The following is a 22,806-nucleotide window of genomic DNA, read 5'->3' as shown; positions in this document are numbered from 1 at the left end:
CTCTTGAATCGGGTGCAACCGCAACAAACAAAAACATGAACAAGAAACATCCTAAAGTGACTATGCGCAACAGAAAAATCCAGGAAAAAAACATGCAAAATCTTCCAGAATAAAGCACCGTATATCAACGCTGTGTGCAAAAATCCCAGTGGGATGCGAGTCAAACAATAACAACCATAAGACAATTTATATTAAAGTTACCAGTCTAACTCTGTACTACAAGAAACACATATGGCTAAACCAAAACGTTTCCGAAATCACCAAAATAGAGCTATAAAAACAATGTAACAGTGATCATAGGAACTGTGATTCAAATTTAACAATACACGAGAGACATAACATGCACGACCAAACTTTGCAGCCATAGCTGGCAGCATAAGTCACTCCATTACAGCAGGAGTATCGGTAGGAATATCAAAAATGTTCAATGTACATTTAAACATTAGCACACTGTAACCAAAACTCAAGATCATACTTTGCAGCGGTCATCCTGAGCGATACACCACCCAGACGATTCAATGAGTGCGTCAGAGGCGTACGGAACGATTTCACTCGACGCGATCGAGTAATCGTTTGTGAGAATCTACTGCTTTTCAAATTACTGCGGCAATGAATTGGCAGAGGGGCGCTGAGAGGGTCACGTGCCTCCCACGTGTCACCGAGGCCCGAGGAGCCTTGTGGTGTTGGGATGGAGTCAATCATAATCCCGGATTTGCACAGCTCACATCGCTTCGCCTGCTGCAACAATTTAGCGTCAATTTGGTCCGAGGCTTTAAACTCAAATAAAATGCTGACTGTAGTACAAACTAAGTTTCCATCAAAGTGTCAATCAAATTAGGCTTTGAACATTTCCTTTAGAATGGCAGGTGCACGAGTGTAACACTATTCTATTGACTTAATAGCTCTCTCATGCCCTTGTGTTTTGATTTGACATAAAAGGAGTTCCTCACTGTCTGTGAGAAAAAAGAAATATACACACAAAAGGTTGAAGTTTGCATTTACATTCTGGGTTTCAAGTGGAAAAATGGTTAAGAACTGAAATTTGTGATGCTAAATATTTCAGAATTGCAAATTCTTATTTGATCTTATCCAATACATGCAGGGGGGATGACGGCGGAGTGGTGTACTATGGACCCGGCACACCTAAGTCAGAATCTTGACTGTGGCTATCATGAGTGATGAGTAATAACTGAATTAACAATCTCCCTTTACCCATCAGCGTTGACCGACAAAGCACGAAGAGGTGATTATCCAAAAGTAGCTTAACTATAAAACTAAACTTTATTTTATTTTAGCCGTAAGGACAATTTGAGCAATATAGCTCTTTTTCAGTAGCGACCTGATCACAAATGATAGGTCAACGAAGTGGGCCTTTCGTTTGGACATTTATAGCAACCAAATACTCTAAAGGCACGATGTTGATTCTAAATGTGGAGGGAGAAACTGGAGGACCCGGAGAAAAACCGCACGATCACGGGGAGAATATGCAAACTCCAAATATACCGGCGTAAGGGTTGGGATCAAACCCAAGACCTCCTGCATACCAGGCGAGGTAGTTAACATCTCACCACCGTGGCACCCTGACAAAGGACCGTGATCATAATCACTTATATATTCAAGGCAAAGCACTTTATTTGAAGCATTATATGGCATTTTATTTCGTATTTTAAGAACTCAAGTCATACGCAGATTATGACCAGGGCTATTGTACTCGAAAAATACAATCAAATTAAATAAGTGTCTTTTATTTTACTCATGAATCCCTGACTAAGTCTTGAGATCATCTTCTTGGTTCTTTCGGTAAAGTCACGTAGAAGGGAAGTAATAAAATAATAAAAATTGAATATATTGGCGTGAACAATTTTGAGAAGGGACTTACGAATATTTTGACATTCGGCATTGCAGCGTTCTACATTTAAAAGACTTACATTGCAACAAAGCAACGCGAACGGATATAATTAGCTCAGATATGAAACCCCCACTTCAGCAGCAGTAGCAGCAGCACGTTAACATTTGGTTACAGCGATGCAAACAGCGCTGTTCAGTGAATCGAGATGCACTCTGGGCAACATGCAAACAGCTATAAAGCTTGCAGCGCATTAAGGTAGCTAAGAAAATACTCCGTCCGCTTTAAGTGAGTCCTGCTTGCCGCAGTAGCTCGCAGGCACTGCAACAAATCTTTGTCATGGTGAACCGTGAACCATGGTCGACACACACTCTACGTCTCTCTCCCAAGGCTTTCACGATCGATCAGGACGCAATAAAAAGTTTAGCGGAAACAAGCACGAAACAATCCACCTCCTTCCTAATGCTGATGAACTGATGAGCTCGACCCAAGCAGTGCAGAAAGACGTAGCATCGACGGTGTTACATGCACGTGCGTATGTTGAACTTCTTTCGCACCGTACGTAGCCAACCGTGCTCATCGGAGGCGCGCGGGAAGGACAACAAACTAAACGCTAAAATCAGTTCCAAAGAAATTAGTTTTCTATCTAGATTTAAAAGTGCATTAGCTCCAGTGCTTTCCTTACATCGGAAGGAAGAGCGTTCCAGACGGCCACAGAAGCGCACCTGAACGCGCGCGATGCGGTGACCGCCGTCTTTGTTCGACGGCCGGGCAAAAGCCGTCTTGACGAGATCAGCAAGGTGCGTCATGTGACGTAGAGGAGCTCTTGAGTGATGACTGCGAAAAGTGGAGTCACCGGCTTGCCCCGCGTGTCAGTGACACGGGACTGAACTAAGCAAGACGTGCATGGAGTGGGTACCGTAACGCCTCACCTAACCCCTGTCGCCCGCCCTCTGCCCGCCCGGCTGGGCGGCCGTCGACCCTCTTGCAGTGCCGGATTAAGCGAGTCTGGGGCCTGTAGCACATGTTATAAAGGGGCCCTAAATAGAATAAAACACGAAAGTATAAAATGCTAATGTTTAACTTGCACAGTAAAGTAATTGTAATTTTTTAAATTTGCTATACAGACATATAATACGACAAATCGCTAACCTTAACCACCCAGTCGTTCATAAAAGTTGAAGGCAGTATAGTACTATAGTAACAGAGCAAGTGCAGAATCACTTGATCGAATATTGATAGCTTGAAAGCATTTAGCGCGGGGCCCTTGAAAGTGCCGGGGCCCGTAGCTACAATACATGTAGCTACTTTTGCTACTGGGATAATCCGGCACCGAGTGAATGAGCGGGCACCGTAACCCCTGTCGTTCTGCATGCCTCTGCCCGCCCCGACCCTCTTTTGCCCGCGCGTCGCTCAGCGCCGACGGCAGCCTGCCCGACTTCCACGCCGTGCTCGGCCTCGCCGACGCGGAGGCGGCGTTCGGGGACAGCGTCGACGAGCAGTGGCTGCAGGTCGAGCGGCTACACGTGCACGAGCAGTACGGCCTCGGCGAGGGCTTCGTGCCCAACGACTTGGCGCTTTTGCGCACCAGGGAGCCGGCGAGGCTCGACGACAAGGCGAGTGAGACGGCTCGCGACACGCCCGCGCCCGCTCGTTCAGTGGCCATGATCGCGTTTTTTTTGTTTGTTTCCCAACCCTGGCAGGTATTGGGTCATTCGACGGGAGGGAGGTACGAGGATGCAATCGACAGGAGGTAGAAAAAAAACAATGGGCTTACGTAATGCGTACGCGTAATGCACGTTGATTAGCATGTAAATATTTCTAGATTTGAAGCTTTCGTGACTGCAAGGATTCATATTCTTAGGTTTTTTCGGTAAAGTCACGTAGGTAAAAAAAAATTAATAAGTACTTTTATTAATTTAAAATTTTTACCTACGTGACTTTACCGAAAAAAAATCTAAGAATATGAACCATGTAAATAACTAAACCAGCATTTCAATTTTCTTTGGGGGTTTCGGTAAAGTCACGTAGATAGGTTCGAAGAAAATAACAACAAACTACGTCGTTTCGATTGCAACACAAGCGGTCGTCATAAGGAAAAGGGGGTTAGCCTCGAATGGCAAAGCGTTGAGGTGGCTATGTTAATGTGAGAAAATTAACCTGTTGATGTTAAACATTTATAAACGGTTTGTCGTTAGAGGCTAACCCCCTTTTACTGATGACGGCCGCTTGTGTTGCGATCGAAACGTCGTAGTTTTTTGTTATTTTCTTTGAACCTATCTACGTGACTTTACTGAAAGACCCAAAGAATATGAATTCCTGCAGTCACGAAAGTCAGCATTTCCATTTATAAACATTCACTAACACCCCCCCCCCCCCCCCCCCCCCCCCCACTTTGCTCAAGAAGGGCTCACAAGAGATGTCTGAACATCTACCCCTCTATTTCAGGAACGAATCAGAAGGATTTCTCCACAAATCTGTTTGTCGCCGGATGAAGCTAGTTGTAATTACTAGAGAAATATCGTACTTCAGATTGTAAATGTTGTGGCTTTGCTCTCCAACACACCGGTGTGCTGTACTAATAACGAATTGTCATGTTCTGTTTACGTGACAACCCTTACTAATTGGCTGTATCGGGTGGTGATGGGTTTAACTACGTATTTATATATTTACTAGCATAAGAGTACCCGGCGTTGCCCGGGTGAAAAATATATTTCTTAATAACCTTACATATATACACAGATGGGCTGCTACCCCTGCCCCCCCCCCCAGCCACGATCTCCTCGGCTGCTGTGCAGTAATATGTACGGCCTATAGTGTGGTGGGGTGTCGAGGCCTAGTACCGTGCAGAGCCTCCGGCCTCGCCTAAATTGCCCACCCGGCTGAGGCTGGGTACGGGTGCCATTCCCCCCCCCCCCCCCCGCGCTACAATAATACTGTCTAATCGCTATAATTTTATTATCTACCGACCCTATAATAGTAATTGCACACATTGGGGTGGGGGGGAGTGAAGAGGACGTGAAACTTTGATGAATTTACCTCAGAGTCGCGTGGTGGGTGTCGAGGCCTAGTACCGTGCAGAGCCTCCGGCCTCGCCTAGATTGCCCACCCGGCTGAGGCTGGGTACTGGGTCCGGTACCCCCCCCCCCCCGCGCTACAATAATACTGTCTAATCGCTATAATTGTATTATCTACCGACCCTATAATAGTAATTGCACACATTGTGGTGGGGGGGGAGTGAAGAGGACGTGAAACTTTGATGAATTTACCTCAGAGTCGCGTGTTAATGCGTGCGCATATTTTTAATGGGAATTAAAAATGGCGTCCACCCCGCAGCGAATGCGTCGCTACCCGTTGCCAGGGGCAACCGCCGTCCAATGAAACTGCGTATGGTCCGGCCACATAGACACACACACAGACAGACAGACAGATTTGCGATTTTATATATATATATATGCGATATAACCCAACAAAAACCTGCGTTAGATTGGTCTGTTAAGTTGATCAAATGTAAATATTGTAATTAAAACATGTTTATGTTAATTGATTACTGTAGCCCATTTAAAATAGGTGGCCCCTGTATCGTGATCTGTGCATTGTGCTGGGCTCGTATTGATTTACAAAAACAAATGGTGGTCTCGCATCGATATCACGCCTCCTGAAGGCTGGAAATCCCTTACAAGCTCCGCCTCACTGTGATGTCGAAGACTCTCCAGGCCCTTTCATCTAACGACACACATGTGAGCAGAGGTGTAATACTTTTTACAAACGTTTTATAATGAATTGAGATATCGATCCTGATGATTAATTCGTAGAGCAAGAGCTTATTTAATTAATTGGATAGCCCAGCTCTGCTGCTGCTGCAAGCTTTGTTGGCATGCCGGTTGCATGTGTGTATGTTGAACTTCTTTCGCACCGTACGTAGCCAACTGTGCTACTCAAATGTGCGGGTTGCGGTGCACTTTACACCAAACCGATTTTGCTTGAAGTCGACGGTTCAATTTCCACTTACAAGTGCCTGGTAAAAAACTAAAATTACGGGTAAAATACCAAAAATCAATCTTGCTATTTACATTATATTATAAAAGAGGATTTCATAGAAAACTCTCGCAGATCAGTGAGACTCCCCTGCAATGAGAGGAATAATCTTCACATGACAGCTCGATTAATGTGTATTTTTTTCACGTGTAATTTTGCCAAATTAAGTGAAAAAAACAATACTTTTTTGCGTGATTAATTAGCAACCACGCCGAGACCACCAACTCAATACCTCTGAGAAGCCAGTGTGCCAGATTCGAACCTAGGATTCTCAGCGGTAACCTGCTACATCTTGCGACCCCTTTAGCTACTTGGTTGCTGCTTCTTCTTCCGCACGGAGCACAAAAAACGCACACAGACAGCTGTGAATTGGAGGTTAAAGTTCGCGTGCGGCCATCGTCTGTGAAAGCGTGTCATTATGTGCAGATTATTATAATCCCGTAACTCTAGCCCTGTACAGTGTACTCCACGAGAGTTCGGCAATGCTAACGTGGTTTACGAAATGCTTCAACTCGAATCCCCAATTGTGAGAAATACCCACGGGTGAAAGTCGACGACGAGTTTCGGCGCAGTGATATGTGGTATGAACACCGGCCACACGAATTAGATTTCTGGCCGCGGCGAACACCAGTGGCGAGTGACATCTGTACCGGTCTGGGCTTTTCCTTCAGCAAACCTAGACAGACCAGCAGGGGATTAATATCAGCTGGAGCTGTCCAGGGCTGAGCTCAGGAAAATCGTTTCCCTCCTTGAACCCACGCTTAAGCCTGAAGCCCCGCTGACCAGAATGGTGAAGTATGGGATAACAAACACCCATGATTGAAAGGTATAGGGAAGCCTTCAACCAGCAACGGATTAATAAAGGGCTATGCATAAAATGCAACACATTTAATGATAGCTGCGGACATGGAGGTGTAGTATATCTTACGAAAAAATAAACTCCGTGCTCTAGCCTGGTTAAATTTGAGGACCAGTGAGCGAAATGAAGATATTAACTGCCCTGTAGCATTTTCTACGCAGAAGGTTATACCCTGACAGTGCCGCGCTGGGAATATTAATAATCAGCAGGAAATATTAATCAAGGGATGTTGGTATTAATTTAAAGCTGTATTGTATCTTTACAAATTTGGTTTTGACACCGGCACATAACAACTTGGGATATTTTAAGTGCACGAAACTTAGCTGATGGCTCGCTCGTTTGCCAGAATTAGCACAGCATGCCATTAGGTTTTGCAACTTAATGCGCATATTTTTGATTCGTATCGAAATATTGAATTTTCTTCAAGGTGGTTCCTACAATTGAACAATGCGCTGTGCTTGCACATATTGGGGGCATCATACGTTAATTTGTATTCCAGAAAGTTTGACACCAAACATTGCCTCTGCTTTTTATTCAATAAAAACTCGCGATGGTGGATATGTTTTTTTTTATTTTATCATGCCGCCTCTAAAGGTATGTGTGCGATTCGTGTGAAACTAAATTCCATTAATGCCGACGTTGCGTTAATGCCGCTCGTTAAAAGTGGCCCCAGCTTACGCAAGTCTGGCCGAATTTACGACGCTTAGGGTGCCTAATTAAGATAATTTACGAGCAGGGATTGCGCTCTGAAATTACCGCAAAGCAGCGCTGAAATTTGACGCGAAAAATACGTTTCAGAAATACGCAAATAATTCCTGTTTTATGTTTTAAATGTTGCATCCGGTTCGCGCATGTGCTTGCGCCAAATGTTCAAATACCAATGTCATGAAATTAATTTCAAATTCATCCAGGATAAATGTAATTCCACGCCTGGATCACAAAGGATATATTTTACCCGCCCGCCCCACAGGCAGAAAGTCGAAAAAAAGATCCTTATTGAGCGTGAGTGAGTGTGTGTGTGCGTGTGCCTAAAGGACAGCCTGTTGTAACAGACATTTTTAAAGGTTAAGTCTATGCTGTATAAGCTAAATTAAAGCCAAGCAATCTGATTCAGATACATCCAGCAAAGCTGGGCAGCTCCCGTTCAAACACGCTCGTGCAAACACGCCAGTGGCAGATGATGAGCTCCACAGGCATGGTCTGCAATGCCAATGACGCACCCACCCACCCCCCTCCGCACTTCACCCCCCTCATCGGGTAATGTAACGCTCCACCCGCTCACACCAACCCCCCCTTCGCCGGCCACCCGTGGTTAATGGTACGCTCCGGACACGACTCCCCAACCAGCTCACGGTGGCGGGGGGGTGGGTAGTGCTTACGGCACGTGCGCAAGTGAATTATTATGCAAAGGATGGCCCTGGTTTTCCTTCATCACCACCATCATCATCACCATCATCATCAGCAGCAGCAGCAGCAGCAGCAACCGCAGCCATGATCAATCCACTGCTGGATGAAGGCTGTCCCAAGCCGTCACCGTATCTCACGATCGTCCGATTGCACGAGGACAACGAGCAACTGCGCACGAGCTGATTTCGTCACTCCATCTCCCCGGATCACGTCCTCTCCTGTGCGATGAGACTCACGGTGTAGGCCGAGTCAAGGGGATGGTGCTGTGTGTTTTTTTTTAAATCGGGTGTAAGAAGGACTTCCCGCGGGGCCACGGAATGGAGGGAGGGACCCTTGGCCAGGGTGTAGGCCCATCGGGCTGTGTGTGTTGGGTGTCGGGGTTGGTCTTGTTGAATGTTCGCCAGTCACAGCCGGTGATGTTGAGCCATCACTGTCATTCGTTAGAATGAGTGGCAGAGGGGGGGGGGGGCATATAATCAAGGGTTAATGCTCGGTCGTATTCCTGAATGTTACGGCATGGCTCGTGATTTTCATATTTTTAGGTTTTTTTCGGTAAAGTCACGTAGGTAAAAAAATTAAAATTAATAAAAGTAAAATAAAAATCACGACGTTCCGGAGGCAACACAAGCTTCCGTCTTCAGGTGGAACCGTCACAGCACGCTTGCTATATCAAGTAAATGAGAAAACCCACGATTTATTAGATTATGTTCCGTTTTAAAACGTGGGATGAGTTAAAGGAAGCAGCCTCACGTCCGATGATATATTTTGTAATCGCATATTGCGATGGATTCATTAATTAAAACTGAAATAAAACATATACGCCTTGTGAAACGCTGTTGGATTAAAAAATAAGTCTTCAAATAAGGCGGAAACCACATGGAATTTGTATAATAGAATTACCTGTACTGTAGAATAACATTTTTTAAATAGCTTGCCTTAAAGTATTTCTTTAACAGGAAGTCTGATATGATTTCCCGCCACCCGCACCGCTTTAATCTGGATTTACTTAGGTTTTTTTGGCATGTGTTATGAGTGCACTTGAACTCGGGCGAGTGACTGCGTTTGAAACAACCTGAGCCTCCATTTTAATTGGTCGCACTCAGAGGGAGGATGTAGGGAGGATGCCTGGCAGGTGGAGAGACGCCCACCCCGCCTCCCAGTCGCCCACACCCCCCCCCCCCCCTGGGAATTCTGGTTAAAAGGGGTGAAATTTAACAGAAGCCGGGGGGGGGGCGGTCTAAAGAATCGTTACTGCCTTATATATCTACTCAGAATCTCAGCAACCAGAGATTAATGAACGCTGATATTTTTGTAAAACTAAAAAATAATTGGTGTTAGAGGAGAGATGGGGGGGCTAGTGGGGGGGGGGGGGGTGGCAGGTGGGGGGGGGCAGGTTCGGGGGCAAGTGGGGGGGGGGGGGGGCTTCGTTACACGCTCGTGTGATATCAATGTTACCGGACCTGTTCAGATGATTAAATACACGAAATTATTCTCCCTCTGGAGCTGAATTAGTAAGATAGGTGATTTAACAGTCACGCGCACGCACCCGTTTTTTTGTCGTGCAGGCCCTTGCCTTTCTGCCCCAACTGCATGTGTCTCTGCAGCCTTGGCTCTGTTCGCTTGTTCTCAGCCAAGTCTTCTTATTCTTTAAGATAAATAAAGCGGTCTTCCTTCTTGAAGGAAGGCGTTTCCTCTCAACTTTAAAGCCACGATAACAGAATACAACTCTTTGATTTATTCCACCGCCGGCATTACGCGGTACATGCTCTCACACGAAACTAACTTCCCTATTACACCTCCCTTACCCAACTGCAATGCCAAATAGAAAGTTCCCTTTGCCTCCACAGCAGGGCCATATTATCCAATAGCCGCAGTAGGCACTGTGCCTCGGGCCTACGGAAACGAATTTTGACTACTTTTTTTTTGTTTGATGATAAAACATTTTTTAACCAAGATTTATTCTTCAATAAATGTATTCACATAGCAAGGATAGGCACGGTGTATATACAAAGACGCAGAGTCAATCGTTTATAAAAATGAAATGAACACCGGAGATTAATTATTCGCGATATTTTCATTGCAAAATTAGCAATAACATCTTCAAATGGGGCTTTTCGCACCATCTCATTCTCAAGAGAGCAGTGCAAGGGTCTTAACATGGGGTAAGCAGCAGTACCAACCGCAGAAAGTTATAACTGACGGCTCACGAAACAGAAGTGCTTAGGGCCTCCAAGAACCTTCATCAAGAACCTTAATCCGGTCCTGCTCCACAGCCTGATGGAAAACACATTCCTCCTGTGGAGAGTCACGAAAGCTTCAAATCAAGATTGAGTTATATAATCGCATGCCGGATATACATGCAGAGGTCTCCCCATGCCACGTCAGTCATGTGGATTCTGTTTTTACTTTCATCACACTTCATCACGCTCAGCTGGTATGTGTCAGTGACGTGGAGGGCATCAGCAGTTGCGATAGTACTTTGCCACTGATGTTAGCCGTGGCCAGGAATCGAAGTCTCGCAAAGTGGCATATAGCGCAGCGCGCGAGCCGCTCTTCTTCTGCTCCACCCCTCTTAAACACATTCCTGCGGAGGGAGCTGGTAGGAACGTTGGGTTGCTCGGTCAATGGCCATGGTCAGCGGCGGCGTGGTGTATTCCGCAAATATGCCCGACTGTGAGGGCGGGCATAAGCCGGCGTGAGTAGGTTAAACGTTGAGTTTTATAAGGGCACCACGGGGTGGCGCAGTCGTTATCACAGTGTGCTGCGAACCAGTGCGCGCTTGTGTTACGCTCAGTCAACCTAGTGGAGTCACAAACCAGTTGCATTCATCACTTGTTAACAGGGCATATTACGCCTATAATGATTGCCCCTGACCCCGAGGTTTGATGATATGTCATAATCCAGTGTTGCAATTTGATTCAGAATCCATTCTTTTTCTATAGTTTGGTGAATAGAGCAACTTCTGGTGACCACATGGGGTCACGTGACCTCATTACGCGCACGAGACACAGATTCTCAAAAATGATCAATTCTCTCGTACGCGCGATTCAATGCACGTACCGTGTACTCATTTAAGGCTCTGTCAACCGAGTGGAGGGCCAGAACCTGCTCTTCTATCACGTGCCACTGATGGTCGGGAATTGAGTGCCAATTGCTGGATTCATAGCCACTGCACCACCGTTCCCCGCTCAGTGTGATCAGCAAAAGATCAACCACAGATGGCCGACACGGGCTGTTGGAAGAAAGTCTCGTAAAGCGAGCGTGTATTTGAGGGCGGCACGGCTCGCAAAGGGGGTTGCGTGTCCAGCACCGCACATGTGGTCACCTTCGTCGACCCAGTGCTGATGTTAATGCTCCGCACCAGGTACTCATGGAGGCTAAGTCGACCGAGCTGGAGGCCCAGGAACCATTTCATTTATTACCGCTCTCAACACGCAACAAAGATCCCCCGTGTAGGGGCAAGTGCTGTTAGCGAGCGCCTATGAAGGCCGGAACGGCACACGAGGGGGTAGGTGGCCAGCACCACGCCCGGCCGCCAATGTCTCCCTAGTGGCGATGTTTACACACCGCACCAGGTACTCATTTGAGGCTGAGTCGACCTAGGGGAGGCCCAGGACCGGTTCAGATAATCGTCACCGGTGTTGGCCGTGAGCGGGAATCGAACTCGGGACGCCGGGTTCGTAGCGCAGCGTAGCGCTAACTGCTGCACCACCGCTCCCCTCAACACACAACGCGCACACAGGCACACGAGTACATACGTACGTATTTGCATTCATAATTACACAAATAACAGACAACAGGCGGATTTTCACCGTTTTGTGAGAGAAAGGGAAAATACACGCCATTCAAGATTATCCCGAGCTCCTGTGCGAATCAATGTGACTGCATGAGATACACTTAATGCTAACTTCAATCCACCGGTTAATTCATACAGTCTATTAACTCATTTAGCAACACCTGCTAAATCCATTGTTGCTTTGAAGAGCCCACCCATTTCCCCCAAACGGAGAATAACTCTGATCAATCATTGCACAGCAAACGACAAAGGGATATGACCCATTAAGCCCCACGTGTGTGAGTGTTTGTGATGATTGTGCGTGGAGCGGTGGCTGGAGCGGTTATCGCTGTGCGCTCGGAAGCCTAAACAACCGGAGTTCGATTCCCGCTCACGGTCACCATCAATGGTGAACATCAAATCTGAGGCTCCCCTACGTCGATTCAGCCGTAAATAAGTTGTGCATGTGCGAACATCGCCATTGGGGACCGCAACGTTTGTTAAGGCGTGGTGCTCGCCATGCCACCCCGTCATGTGCTATGATGGCCTTCATACGGAGTTGCTAACAGGACTTTCCACAACAGTCTGTTAAGGCTATAGGGGGGATCTGCATCTTTGTGTATTTGTGTGTGCACAGGGAACAGCAGCACAGTCTTCTTGGTTCTTTCGGTAAAGTCACGTAGAAGGGAAGTAATAAAATAATAAAAATAAAACATAATAAAATAAAATAATTCTCACGACGTTTCGGCTACAACGCAAGCAGCCGTCTTGCGTGACCACTGCTTACCGCAGTGGGCCCCTCCGAGGTCAGCTCAACCTTAAATGAGTACTTGGTGCACTAGTGCTGGTCACACCACCCTCTCATTCACCGTAGACATCTTCATAGATGCTCACTTACAACACTTGTCCCAACACTAGCTGCACAGAAGATGTGCTCATCCCTGCACGCATGAACTACTTGATGGTTTATGCGTTGTTGTTGGATGTTGGTGACCTGGATTTGGTCTCTGGCCATGGATAACATCATTGGAAGGTGGTATATTAACCGGTCCCTGTGCCTTCTTTGGTTAGTTTTGGGCAAGATGGTAACTCCCTCGCCTGGTATGGAGTAGGTCGTGGGATCGATCTCGACCCTCACGCCTGCTGTATATTTGGAATTTGCATGTCTCTCTCCCCGTGGTCGAGTGGATTTATTTCCGGGCCCTCCGGTTTTCCCCTCCACAATGAGCATCACCATCACGCGCTTAGAGGACTTGGCTGCTGTAAATTTCCAGGCGACAAGCCACGTTGTCAAGATATCATCTGAAATAGAGCTCTATAGCTCAGTGGGCCTTACCCAATCATATAAAATATAAGTTACAGACTTAAACACGTACCTGGTGCATGTACAACATCAGCGCTGGGGAGACAAAGGCAGGTGGGTGTGATATTCGCCTCGGTCCACTGTATTATGCACTGTGCAGGCCTTAAGAAGCTGCTCATTAATAGCACTTGCACCAGCAGTCTGTCAGGCTAGCTGATTTAATCTGTTTATTTACGTGGCCTTCTGAGACGAATGCCTGGAGAAAAACATGTCGGGTGGGTTTCTCAAAAATGTATGGATCAGTATCTTGCATTGGACTCTCAGAATGAAGTGTTTTGCCTTAGACCGCTGCTAATGATTCAGGGACACGAAGGACTGGTCGTCTACATTCACTTGCGCACACGGGTGCACATCTCTCTGATGCGCTTTCACGGTGTGCCGCGTGTTGTTTGGCGTGATGGCCGACGTTTCGCTGCATGTGCTGGAAGCTCTTTCAGGATCTCCCAGCAGGTGGAGTGACGTGTCGGACATCATGCCGAATGACAAGCGGCACAACCCATTGGTACCCATCGGAGAGCTACGGAGCACAACCTAGAGCGTAGTTTGTGCGCGCACACGATATTCCTTCAACATCACGGCGAACATCATTGCTGTTAACAATAGTGCCGCACAAACATATCAATTGACGAATATCCCATGGGCACACGGACATCTATTAATTAATTACTGGTGTGTAAACAAGCAGAAATGCATTCTATCCATTCATTAATGCCGTATGGATCTTCAACCAACCACGATGCATTAATTAACGCTGTGCAAACGCACGACATGCAGTAAGTTCTTAATTAATTTATGCTACTTGGACACACACATGCTCATTAATGCTGTGTGAGTGTACAGAACAAATATCAATTAATGCTCCGTAGACATACAAACAAATATGATCTCACTGCTGTGATAGGAAAACGCAAACAATCGCGAATTAAACAAGATGTTATGCACACAAAGCCCCACTCAATGCGATGGGCCAAAATCCACACTGAGCCTTAGCTTCGACTTTGATATGCGCCACCACGGCCACACTTAAGTGCGAGCGTAAAAATTTCGCCACACTTCTGTGTGCGCAGAGGTCAATATATATATTTTTTTTACCGTTTTTTTTTTGACAGCTCGGAATTTAAGTGCTGTTATTGGGCTTCTTGGCACGCTCTATTCGGAGCCACTGTCAATCCTCGCCGGCTCGACACAAGCACCTATTGTCCGCTTCCCAAGAGGCCGCGGCGGTTGTACTCACGGCTCTTCTCGGAAATAAGCGAGCGGTGTCGCTCGCGAAAAAGAAACATAGAGAGAAGAAAAGAGCATCGTTGCCTGCACCGAGAAAGTGGGTCATGGTTCTCATCGCGTGAACTACGGAAGCCTCCCCCCCCGCCCCCCCGAATGATCGGTCGTGTTGTGACACCGGACTTCCTGCCGAGAGGAACTGCGACTGAAAGAAATGTGCTACGCTCTTATTTTTTTTGACCGACGTAGCAAAGGTTGGCTCGTGATGGGCCGGATGTGTGCGCGTGTCAGAGCACCGATGCAGCTTTGCTAAGGTCCTGTGTTTAATAATAATAATAATCATCATCATCATACAATTATTATGTACAACGTGCATGGAATTCATGCAGCGAGTCGCTGGCACAAGTCAGAGGTGCTGAAATCCACAACTTCTGCACTTAATTAAAATAAAGTTCTCGTATGGCATAATTTAGATGGTCTTAGCCTGGTCATCGTTGCCTAAAAAACAAAATCATGATTTATTTTTACATGCCAATATGAGTATCTAATCAGCAGGTTGCTAAACGAGAAATTCACCGACGTCTCTGCAACAGCTGAAAGCCACGATTTAGCACATTTCCTGCGACCGATAGCTCCTGCGATCAACTTTCATCGGCTCTACAAGAGATTAGGAGGCTTGAACTTGCTAAGTACTTGGGTGTTCGTTTAAATGCCGTTTAACATCTTATATTATTCCACGCTGCAGTCTTGAGCTTCACACTATACGTTGCCACCTGCTCACTCGCCATAAAAATAAATCCGTTTGCTTACCAAGATGCTAATCCAACACAGATGACTATGGGGCTGTCCATAAATGACGTCACGCACCTTAAGGGGGGGGGGGTCAGACATTTGTGACGATGTGTGACGAGGGGGGGGGGGGGTTGAGAAATGTGACGTCACATCAAAATGAGCAACTTTAAATAAATATAGACAACACGTTATACTTAATTAAATAGGATTTTTTATAAATGTTTTCTCCTACAACATCAGAGTGTAGTGCCGCATTAAATACGCACTACAATGACAATCATTTAAAGCGATTTGAAGCATGTTTTTTTTTGGGGGGGGGGGCAGGGCAGGGCTTTGTGACGTCATATTTGAGGGGGGGGGGTCAGACTTTTTGTGACGTCGTGTGACGAAGGGGCGGGGGGGGTCAAAAATCGTCCAAAATCGCGTGACGTCATTTATGGACGGCCCCTATGCCGCTGCCAATATCTCGTGCGGTATCTCGCGCTATATCCCGAAACATCAACGTCGATGAAACAACACGAAGTGAAATATTGTTTTCCCATTCAACTTAAGCATAGGGACATATTTCGACGCCTGTGGTAGACACGTTTGTGTATATATATTTACAGCATATACAGCCCTGAGCCAGTGCAGTGGATAGTCCGTATTTCTGTGGTGCAGGTAATGGTCCTGAGACAGGGCAATAACTATTGACACAAAGCGATTCGCATCTTTCGAACTCCTCTCGGCATTAAGGGCTGAGTTCACCTCCGACCAGAATTTGAACACTCAACTTTGCAAGTTATCTGCCATGTACTCTTCAATTGTGTAGCCCGAATGGATAGATCATGATTTTAGCCATTGTTCACCACACTGATCAGAGCATATTAGTTAAGTGGCGTGTGGTGGGAGCGGTGGCTAAGGTACCACTCACCACCCGTGGTAGCTATGGCCGGGAATGAAACTCGGGTTTTCCAGATTATCGCTAAAAATCTGGACAACAACTACAATAATGGCAACAGTCGATTATTAACGATAATTCTTACACACGCGCTTCGCCCTGGCCAACCACCTTCCCTTTTGAATTTGTATTTATTTAATAAATAAGAGCCCGGTTGAAAGCACGAGCGACGTGGAGTGCCCACAGGGAAGGGGAGAGATGGAAGGTGGTTGGGCTCACTGCCCTACTCACGTAGGGGGCAGGGTTCGGGAACGTGGCGTTTTGATGCTAGGGGGAGACGAGGGGAAGGGGGGCAGGGACGGTGGGGTAGGGGGGGGGGCACACCTGCCCTCCTTTACAACCCGCACCAACACACTAAGCACACCGCGACACTCGCCGCACGCGAAACAGCGAATTCGCTCAACGGCAGCCCTCTCTACCCTAGCCAGAGCTTTACTCAGTCGAGCACTTCGCATTCAAAATGCTGAAACGCTGCAGCCAGAATTGGCTGCCAATGCACTTGGCTCGGCGCAGCCGTCGTGTTCAAGGCGTCGTCGGGAGAGATGGCGGCGGCCGTCGATGATCGCGCTCGGCATGCGCGGTCGCGGATCCCAATAATGGGCGCCTTTGATAGGCGGCGTTGGGGAAAAGGAGGCGATTGAGGAATGTGAATTCGCCGGGGGATGTGTTTAAAGAGAAGCTTCGCACTCCGAGGGTCTCCGCTGTGGTTGTACGAGCGTGCTGCGCTGGCTTTGCTCGGGTGTGGGGGGCAACGCGTGTGTGTGTAGAGGGGGAGGGGGGTGCAACTCTTTTTTATTTATTTCTGTAGAACAACATTTTGGCGGTGTTGCACAGACGCGAATAAATATCGATGATCACATTCATCATTGAGGTTGCCTTAAAATGGAAACATTGACAGTAAGCTATAATAATATATTACCAGCCTCCCCATGCTCTTGCCATGTCTCATGCTTTTGAGATGTGACGATGTGTCCAGCGCATACGCACAATCTGATTTCATTCATCTCCATGGCAGACATCCACTCAGACGAAGCTCCTGCCTTTGGTTGCCACTCCAGCCCTAGCCTCGACCTCTGGCCATGATCTCTGTCAGTGATGTGTCCTGCTCAAGCCTAATTACCTTTATTGAGCGTCAATATAATGTCTAATTTGCAATGTAGAACCAGATTAAACGTGATGATATTTGTGTGTGTGTGAAGTCATTGATGACCGGAATGAGACCATCTACTCACTCGACTTGAGAACCCAGTTTAATTACAGGCGGCTCCTTGGATGTGAATTCGAACCCAGGACCTCAACAGTGGCAGCTGAGCACTATGGCCTCTGAGTGAGCTGGTCACCTTTGTCCAATTCCTTTTTCACGAGCGTCTTGCATGTGGGAGGAAAGCGGAGGAAGAGGGGATAACCAAAGATTAGGCACAGATGGTTCACGAACCCATTTTCTGCGCGAGAATTTCCTGGCTACAGCACTTCTCTGCATGTTTGAAAGTTTCACAAATTTGCATAATCCACCATCTCGGTCCTCCAAATCGCTATATTACAGGCGTGCGCCACCACACCTGGTTATGCTAATTTTATCGAATATGTTTAAACGAGGACTGACAGAAGTTAAAATATATAATTCCACTCATAATTAAACCAGAAACTTTAAAATGAGCTTTTGTTCTTTCAAATAAGTCCATTATTTTATCTTAGAGCAAGGTTCAAATTGTGGCTTAATATTTGAGCATTATCACTTTAAAGGATTCTGTTGGATCAGGCTCTATTTTTGGAAGGCAGAGACTCCAATTTCAGGTGACATGATCGGGAGATTAATTAAATTCAGTGCAGAGGTATTTTGTCACTAGAGCTGTCTGCCCATAAAGCTGCATGAATTTCATGCAGTGAAACTTGCGGCAAAGAGATAACAACTGAAACTTTCCCCACATTAATTTGTTAGACACGTGTGTCCTATAGTACAAAGACAGAGATCCTCCATACAGCTCGTATAGACTATTGGGCCAACTAGCACCACACCCACAGTGCTGATGTTTACAGACCTCACGAACTACTATTTTGAGGCTAATTCCGACCGAGGAGAGGCCCGGAATCAATTCGTGTAATCTCCGCCGACGTTAGACGTGGCCAGGAATCTAACTCGGCTCACCAATGTCCGAGCCACAGCTCATACCCCACACACACAGTAAACACTGACGGCACGCGTGATTTGTCGCAGGGCTGCGTTCATCGTTCACTCGTGGTGAATGACACAGTAAAAACAAAAATCAAATAAAAACCTCGTTATTGTGTGCACATTTAAACGATTTCCTTAAAGGACTGGCCATTGCTCAGGTGACAGCGTTACAGCACCAGGGAGACCATCGGAAGTTCCCAGCGCCTTTATAACACCACTCTACCGTGGGTGTGTACGCACGTGCGCGCGCGTGTGTGTGTGTCTTTGTGTGCGCAGGTCAATCTGATTTGCCTCCCATCCCGTGGAGAGCGTCTCCCAGACGACTACACCATGATCTTGACAGGCTACGGCATGGACAGTGAGTATACTGATCTGCACATTGAACCCCGAAAAGGGAAAATAACAAAGGTGTATGGAAATCAAGTGCTGATAGTGGTCCATTGGTTCTTGAAATCTATCTATCTTCTTATCTTATCTTATCTCTATATAAAAGTCAAAAATTGTGGGTTTGTGTGTGGTCGCTCGCTTGCCTCTCCAACGGTGGGGTTTACATTAAAAAAAGAAGTACTATTTTAAAATACTTTTTTTTTTAACACGCTTTAATGAAATGTACCGTACTAGTCATGGAAGAACTCCACGACTCCAGGAAGTGGCCCCGAAGCTTGCCATAACGTCAGGTACCGTGGTCAATTACAGCCAACGTCAGTTGAGCGTGGACAATTAGACCCAAGCCAAAACATAACATATACAAAATAATGTTTTAAAATATGATGGAATATAGTGTTGCCATCAGTATGACATAAATATACCAAGTTTGCAGTCTATACCACATTGGGCAGTGGGTAAAAATTGAGTTACAATATTTTTTTGAGAATACGACAACAGAGTGAGTTAAATAAAAGCGAGTAAAAAATAGCCAGGCACCACGCTGTAAGCCCCCCGGTCAGCAAGCGCTGTTCCCTTTTCACATCCGTCAACTTTAAATTAGTTTCATTAGCGATTTAGTGCGATTTTTGTGCGCTTCACTAATATTTATTCATTTATGATGCGTGCACAACCATACCAACTCACGCGCCTTTCGTGGGGGGTGATGGAACATTTTCTTTCGCGTTAAAAATGCTATAAAAATCCTCACTGTGTGATGTCTCCCCCACCCCTATGCGTGCAGTTATTACTACTATACAATCGCTAGATGTAGCAGGTACCACCACAGTCGGTATGCACTGCTGTAATCATAGCAGGTACCACCACAGTCGGTATGCACTGCTGTAATCATAGCAGGTACCACCACAGTCAGTATTCACTACTGTAATCATAGCAGGTATCACCGCACGGGACTAGGCCTCACCACGCCACTCTATCAGGAGAGTACTTTGTGCTATAGAGTCGATAAATACTGCTATAGAGTCAGCATGTACTACTGTAGTGATAGCAGGTAGCACCACAGTCAGTATGCACTGCTGTTATCATAGCAGGTACCACCATAGTCGGTATGCACTGCTGTAATCATAGCAGGTACCACCACAGTATGCACTGCTGCAGTGAAAGCAGGTACCACCACAGTATGCACTGCTGTAATCATAGCAGGTACCACCACAGTCAGTACGCACTGCTGTTACATTTTTAAGAGTAGTTTTGAAATATTTTTAAGACCCGGGCAACGCCGGGTACTTCCTGCTAGTGCTCTATAAACCCTGGGGCCTGAGTTTGAGTTCAGGCCTTGGTTGATACATATGAGTGATGAGCGAAGTCTGAGTCGGTCCTGGGCTCCCCTTCATCAATCCACACTGACTGGCACGGTGAAGTGTGGTAAAAGTATGGTAAAACAAGGCCCATGAGTGACATCACACGGGGAGCCATTTATTCAGTCGTTGACAAAATGTTGATTTTTGTTCATATTGTTTCTATTGACCCGTACAAAGTGAAAATAATAAACAGGGAAAGCAAATATTGATAGACATATATATACCGGCTAACCCAGGGTTAGTTTATAAATTTAGTTTTAACTGAATTGGATTGTCATTATGGATTTCCTAGGTACTATCGCTGGGTATATTAGGCTACAAAACAATCCGCTGTGAAACTTGACATTTCATTTCATTGGGTTTATGTCCTGCATAACTTGGTTAAATGAGCTCAATTTACTCAGCTAAATGGAACCCTGTTGCACATAAACAGTATCAAATAAATGGAATCTCATGCAATAGATTGCATGCCATTATAGAACAGTATTTCAATTTACATGGAAGAGTTTTCCATTTTTCTACTCATTTTTTTTATTTCCAATTTTACATTCATGTTTTTCCTCCGCCCCACCCCCAGTACGACCCCCCCCCCCCCCCGCGATTGTTTTCACTTTTTTAAAAATGTTTTGCTCAACATCAACATGGCTGCTTTCTTCAATCACTACGCACCTATTTCAGCCCTTTCCGCACGGAGCCGTGCAGATTATTAATGAGCCACGGCGCGAGAGGGGCCTAGTACGCTGATAATCCACACACGCACGCACACAGAGCAGCATTAAAGCAGAGTGCAGGGCACAAATAGCCCACCGCATAAGAGTGTTCAGTGCCAACCCTCTCATTGCGCCGAGATGCACTAACACCCATCTGCAGTCACCTCAATTAGGCCATTTGCATTTATCCCGTAAACACTACCAACGGGAGCTGTGAGCAGGGGCTTGCGGTGGGGTGGCTTCGTAAGCGGATACCTGCAAAGTTTGGCAGAATGAGATGCGTGCGCATCAACGCGGTGTTTGGGAAAGTCGCCACGGTACCTCCTGTCGGGAGAGGAACCCCGTGATGGAGGTGGGTGGGTGGTGGGGTGTGTGTGTGGGGGAGTGAACATGCTCCAGGGAGGTGATTAGCCGTTGTAGACTCTGCCAGGTTTTTTTATCTTTTCTGTAACACACATTGCAGGTGAGCGCCGTATCTCTCATGGTAACTGCACCCGCCCCAACCTCCTTTTTCATCAAGCCGTAAGGTATTAACATCAGCAATGATCATGTGCCCTCTGTAGGTACGATAGTCACCGCTCTGTTGCTGTGTGCGACTATTGTGTGAAATGGCCCTGGGCCTCCCCTAGGTCGACTCGGCCTCAAAATGTGTACCTAGTGTAGTGTGTAAAAACATCGCCATTGGAGAGACAAAGGCGGTTGGGTGTGGTGCTGACCACCCACCCTCCTCCCTCATCTATCGTCCCGGCCTTCATAGGTGCTCGCTAACAGCACTTGCCCCAACAGTCTGTTGAGGCTATACATGAGGGGGTCTTTGTGTGTGTGGTTACGAGACCATTGAGACAACATGACCACTCACGAAGGACATAAAGCGGCGAAAACTCCCGTGTGAAATAAATCAACGAGATGGGTGGCGTCTAATGAAGAAACCCCGAGGTGGAGCAGCAGCTCAGAGGTTGTGCGCTTTGCGCTGTGAGCCCGGCGACCTGAGCCTGATATTAAACAAATGATTCGGTGATGATAGTGGTGCCCAATAAAGAAAGAAAAAAAGCTACTCATTCGTCAATAACACTGCGTGGCCTTTAAAAGGAAACATATACAATAGGTGACGTGTCGGGCAACGGCCCTTCTTTCATGGCACATTGTCCTGTTTCTCAGGCCTCTCTATCCACGTGCTGTGAAGAAGGGGCCATTGCCCGACCAAGCCCCCACTGTATACAGTATCTCCCCTCTCATTGCTACAGCATCATCGAGTCTTGAGTTCGATAACGGACCACGGCTAACGTCAACGATGAATGAGTCAAACAACACTCATGGCTGTCAAAGTCTGCAGGGGAGGATTTCATCCTTCCAGTAGTGTGCATTGACAAAGGGCTGTAAATTGAGTTGTGAAAATTCTAACGAGTTTTTTTATACTCTTTGCTTCTTTCGGTCAAGTCACGTAGGTATAACATAAAATAAATCACGTTTCGGGCGTAACGCAAGCGTCCATCATCAGGTAGTGGACGCTTGCGTTACGCCCGAAACGTGATTTATTTTATTTCTACCTACGTGACTTTACCGAAAGAACCAAAGAGTATGGATTCCTGCAGTCACGAAAGCTTCAAATCAAGATTGAGTTATATAATCGCGTGCCGGATATACATGCAGAGGTCTCCCCATGCCACGTCAGTCATGTGGATTCTGTTTTTACTTTCATCACACTTCATCACGCTCAGCTGGTATGTGTCAGTGACGTAGAGGGCATCAGCAGTTGCGAGAGTACTTTGCCACTGATGTTAGCCGTGGCCAGGAATCGAAGTCTCGCAAAGTGGCATATAGCGCAGCGCGCGAGCCGCTCTTCTTCCGCTCCACCCCTCTTAAACACATTCCTGCGGAGGGAGCTGGTAGGAACGTTGGGTTGCTCGGTCAATGGCCAGGGTCAACGGCGGCGTGGT

At 46.6% G+C, this 22,806-nt stretch overlaps 1 protein-coding gene across 1 annotated transcript in view; it reads left to right on the top strand.

Annotated features, from left to right (window-relative positions):
- The window catches only part of LOC133340437 (plasminogen-like), an 86,082-nt gene that overhangs the window by 42,268 nt on the left and 21,008 nt on the right, over nt 1-22,806 (top strand). The window contains exons 9-10 of the mRNA XM_061548663.1: nt 3,264-3,462; nt 18,691-18,772. Coding sequence (XP_061404647.1) covers nt 3,264-3,462; nt 18,691-18,772 — 281 coding nt within the window. The remainder of the gene's footprint in view (nt 1-3,263; nt 3,463-18,690; nt 18,773-22,806) is intronic.

This window comes from Lethenteron reissneri, chromosome 9 (assembly GCF_015708825.2).
Source record: "Lethenteron reissneri isolate LAM-NWPU_2019-01 chromosome 9, ASM1570882v1, whole genome shotgun sequence".
NCBI classification, from domain to species: domain Eukaryota; kingdom Metazoa; phylum Chordata; class Hyperoartia; order Petromyzontiformes; family Petromyzontidae; genus Lethenteron; species Lethenteron reissneri.
This window is presented reverse-complemented; position numbering and strand designations above follow the sequence as displayed.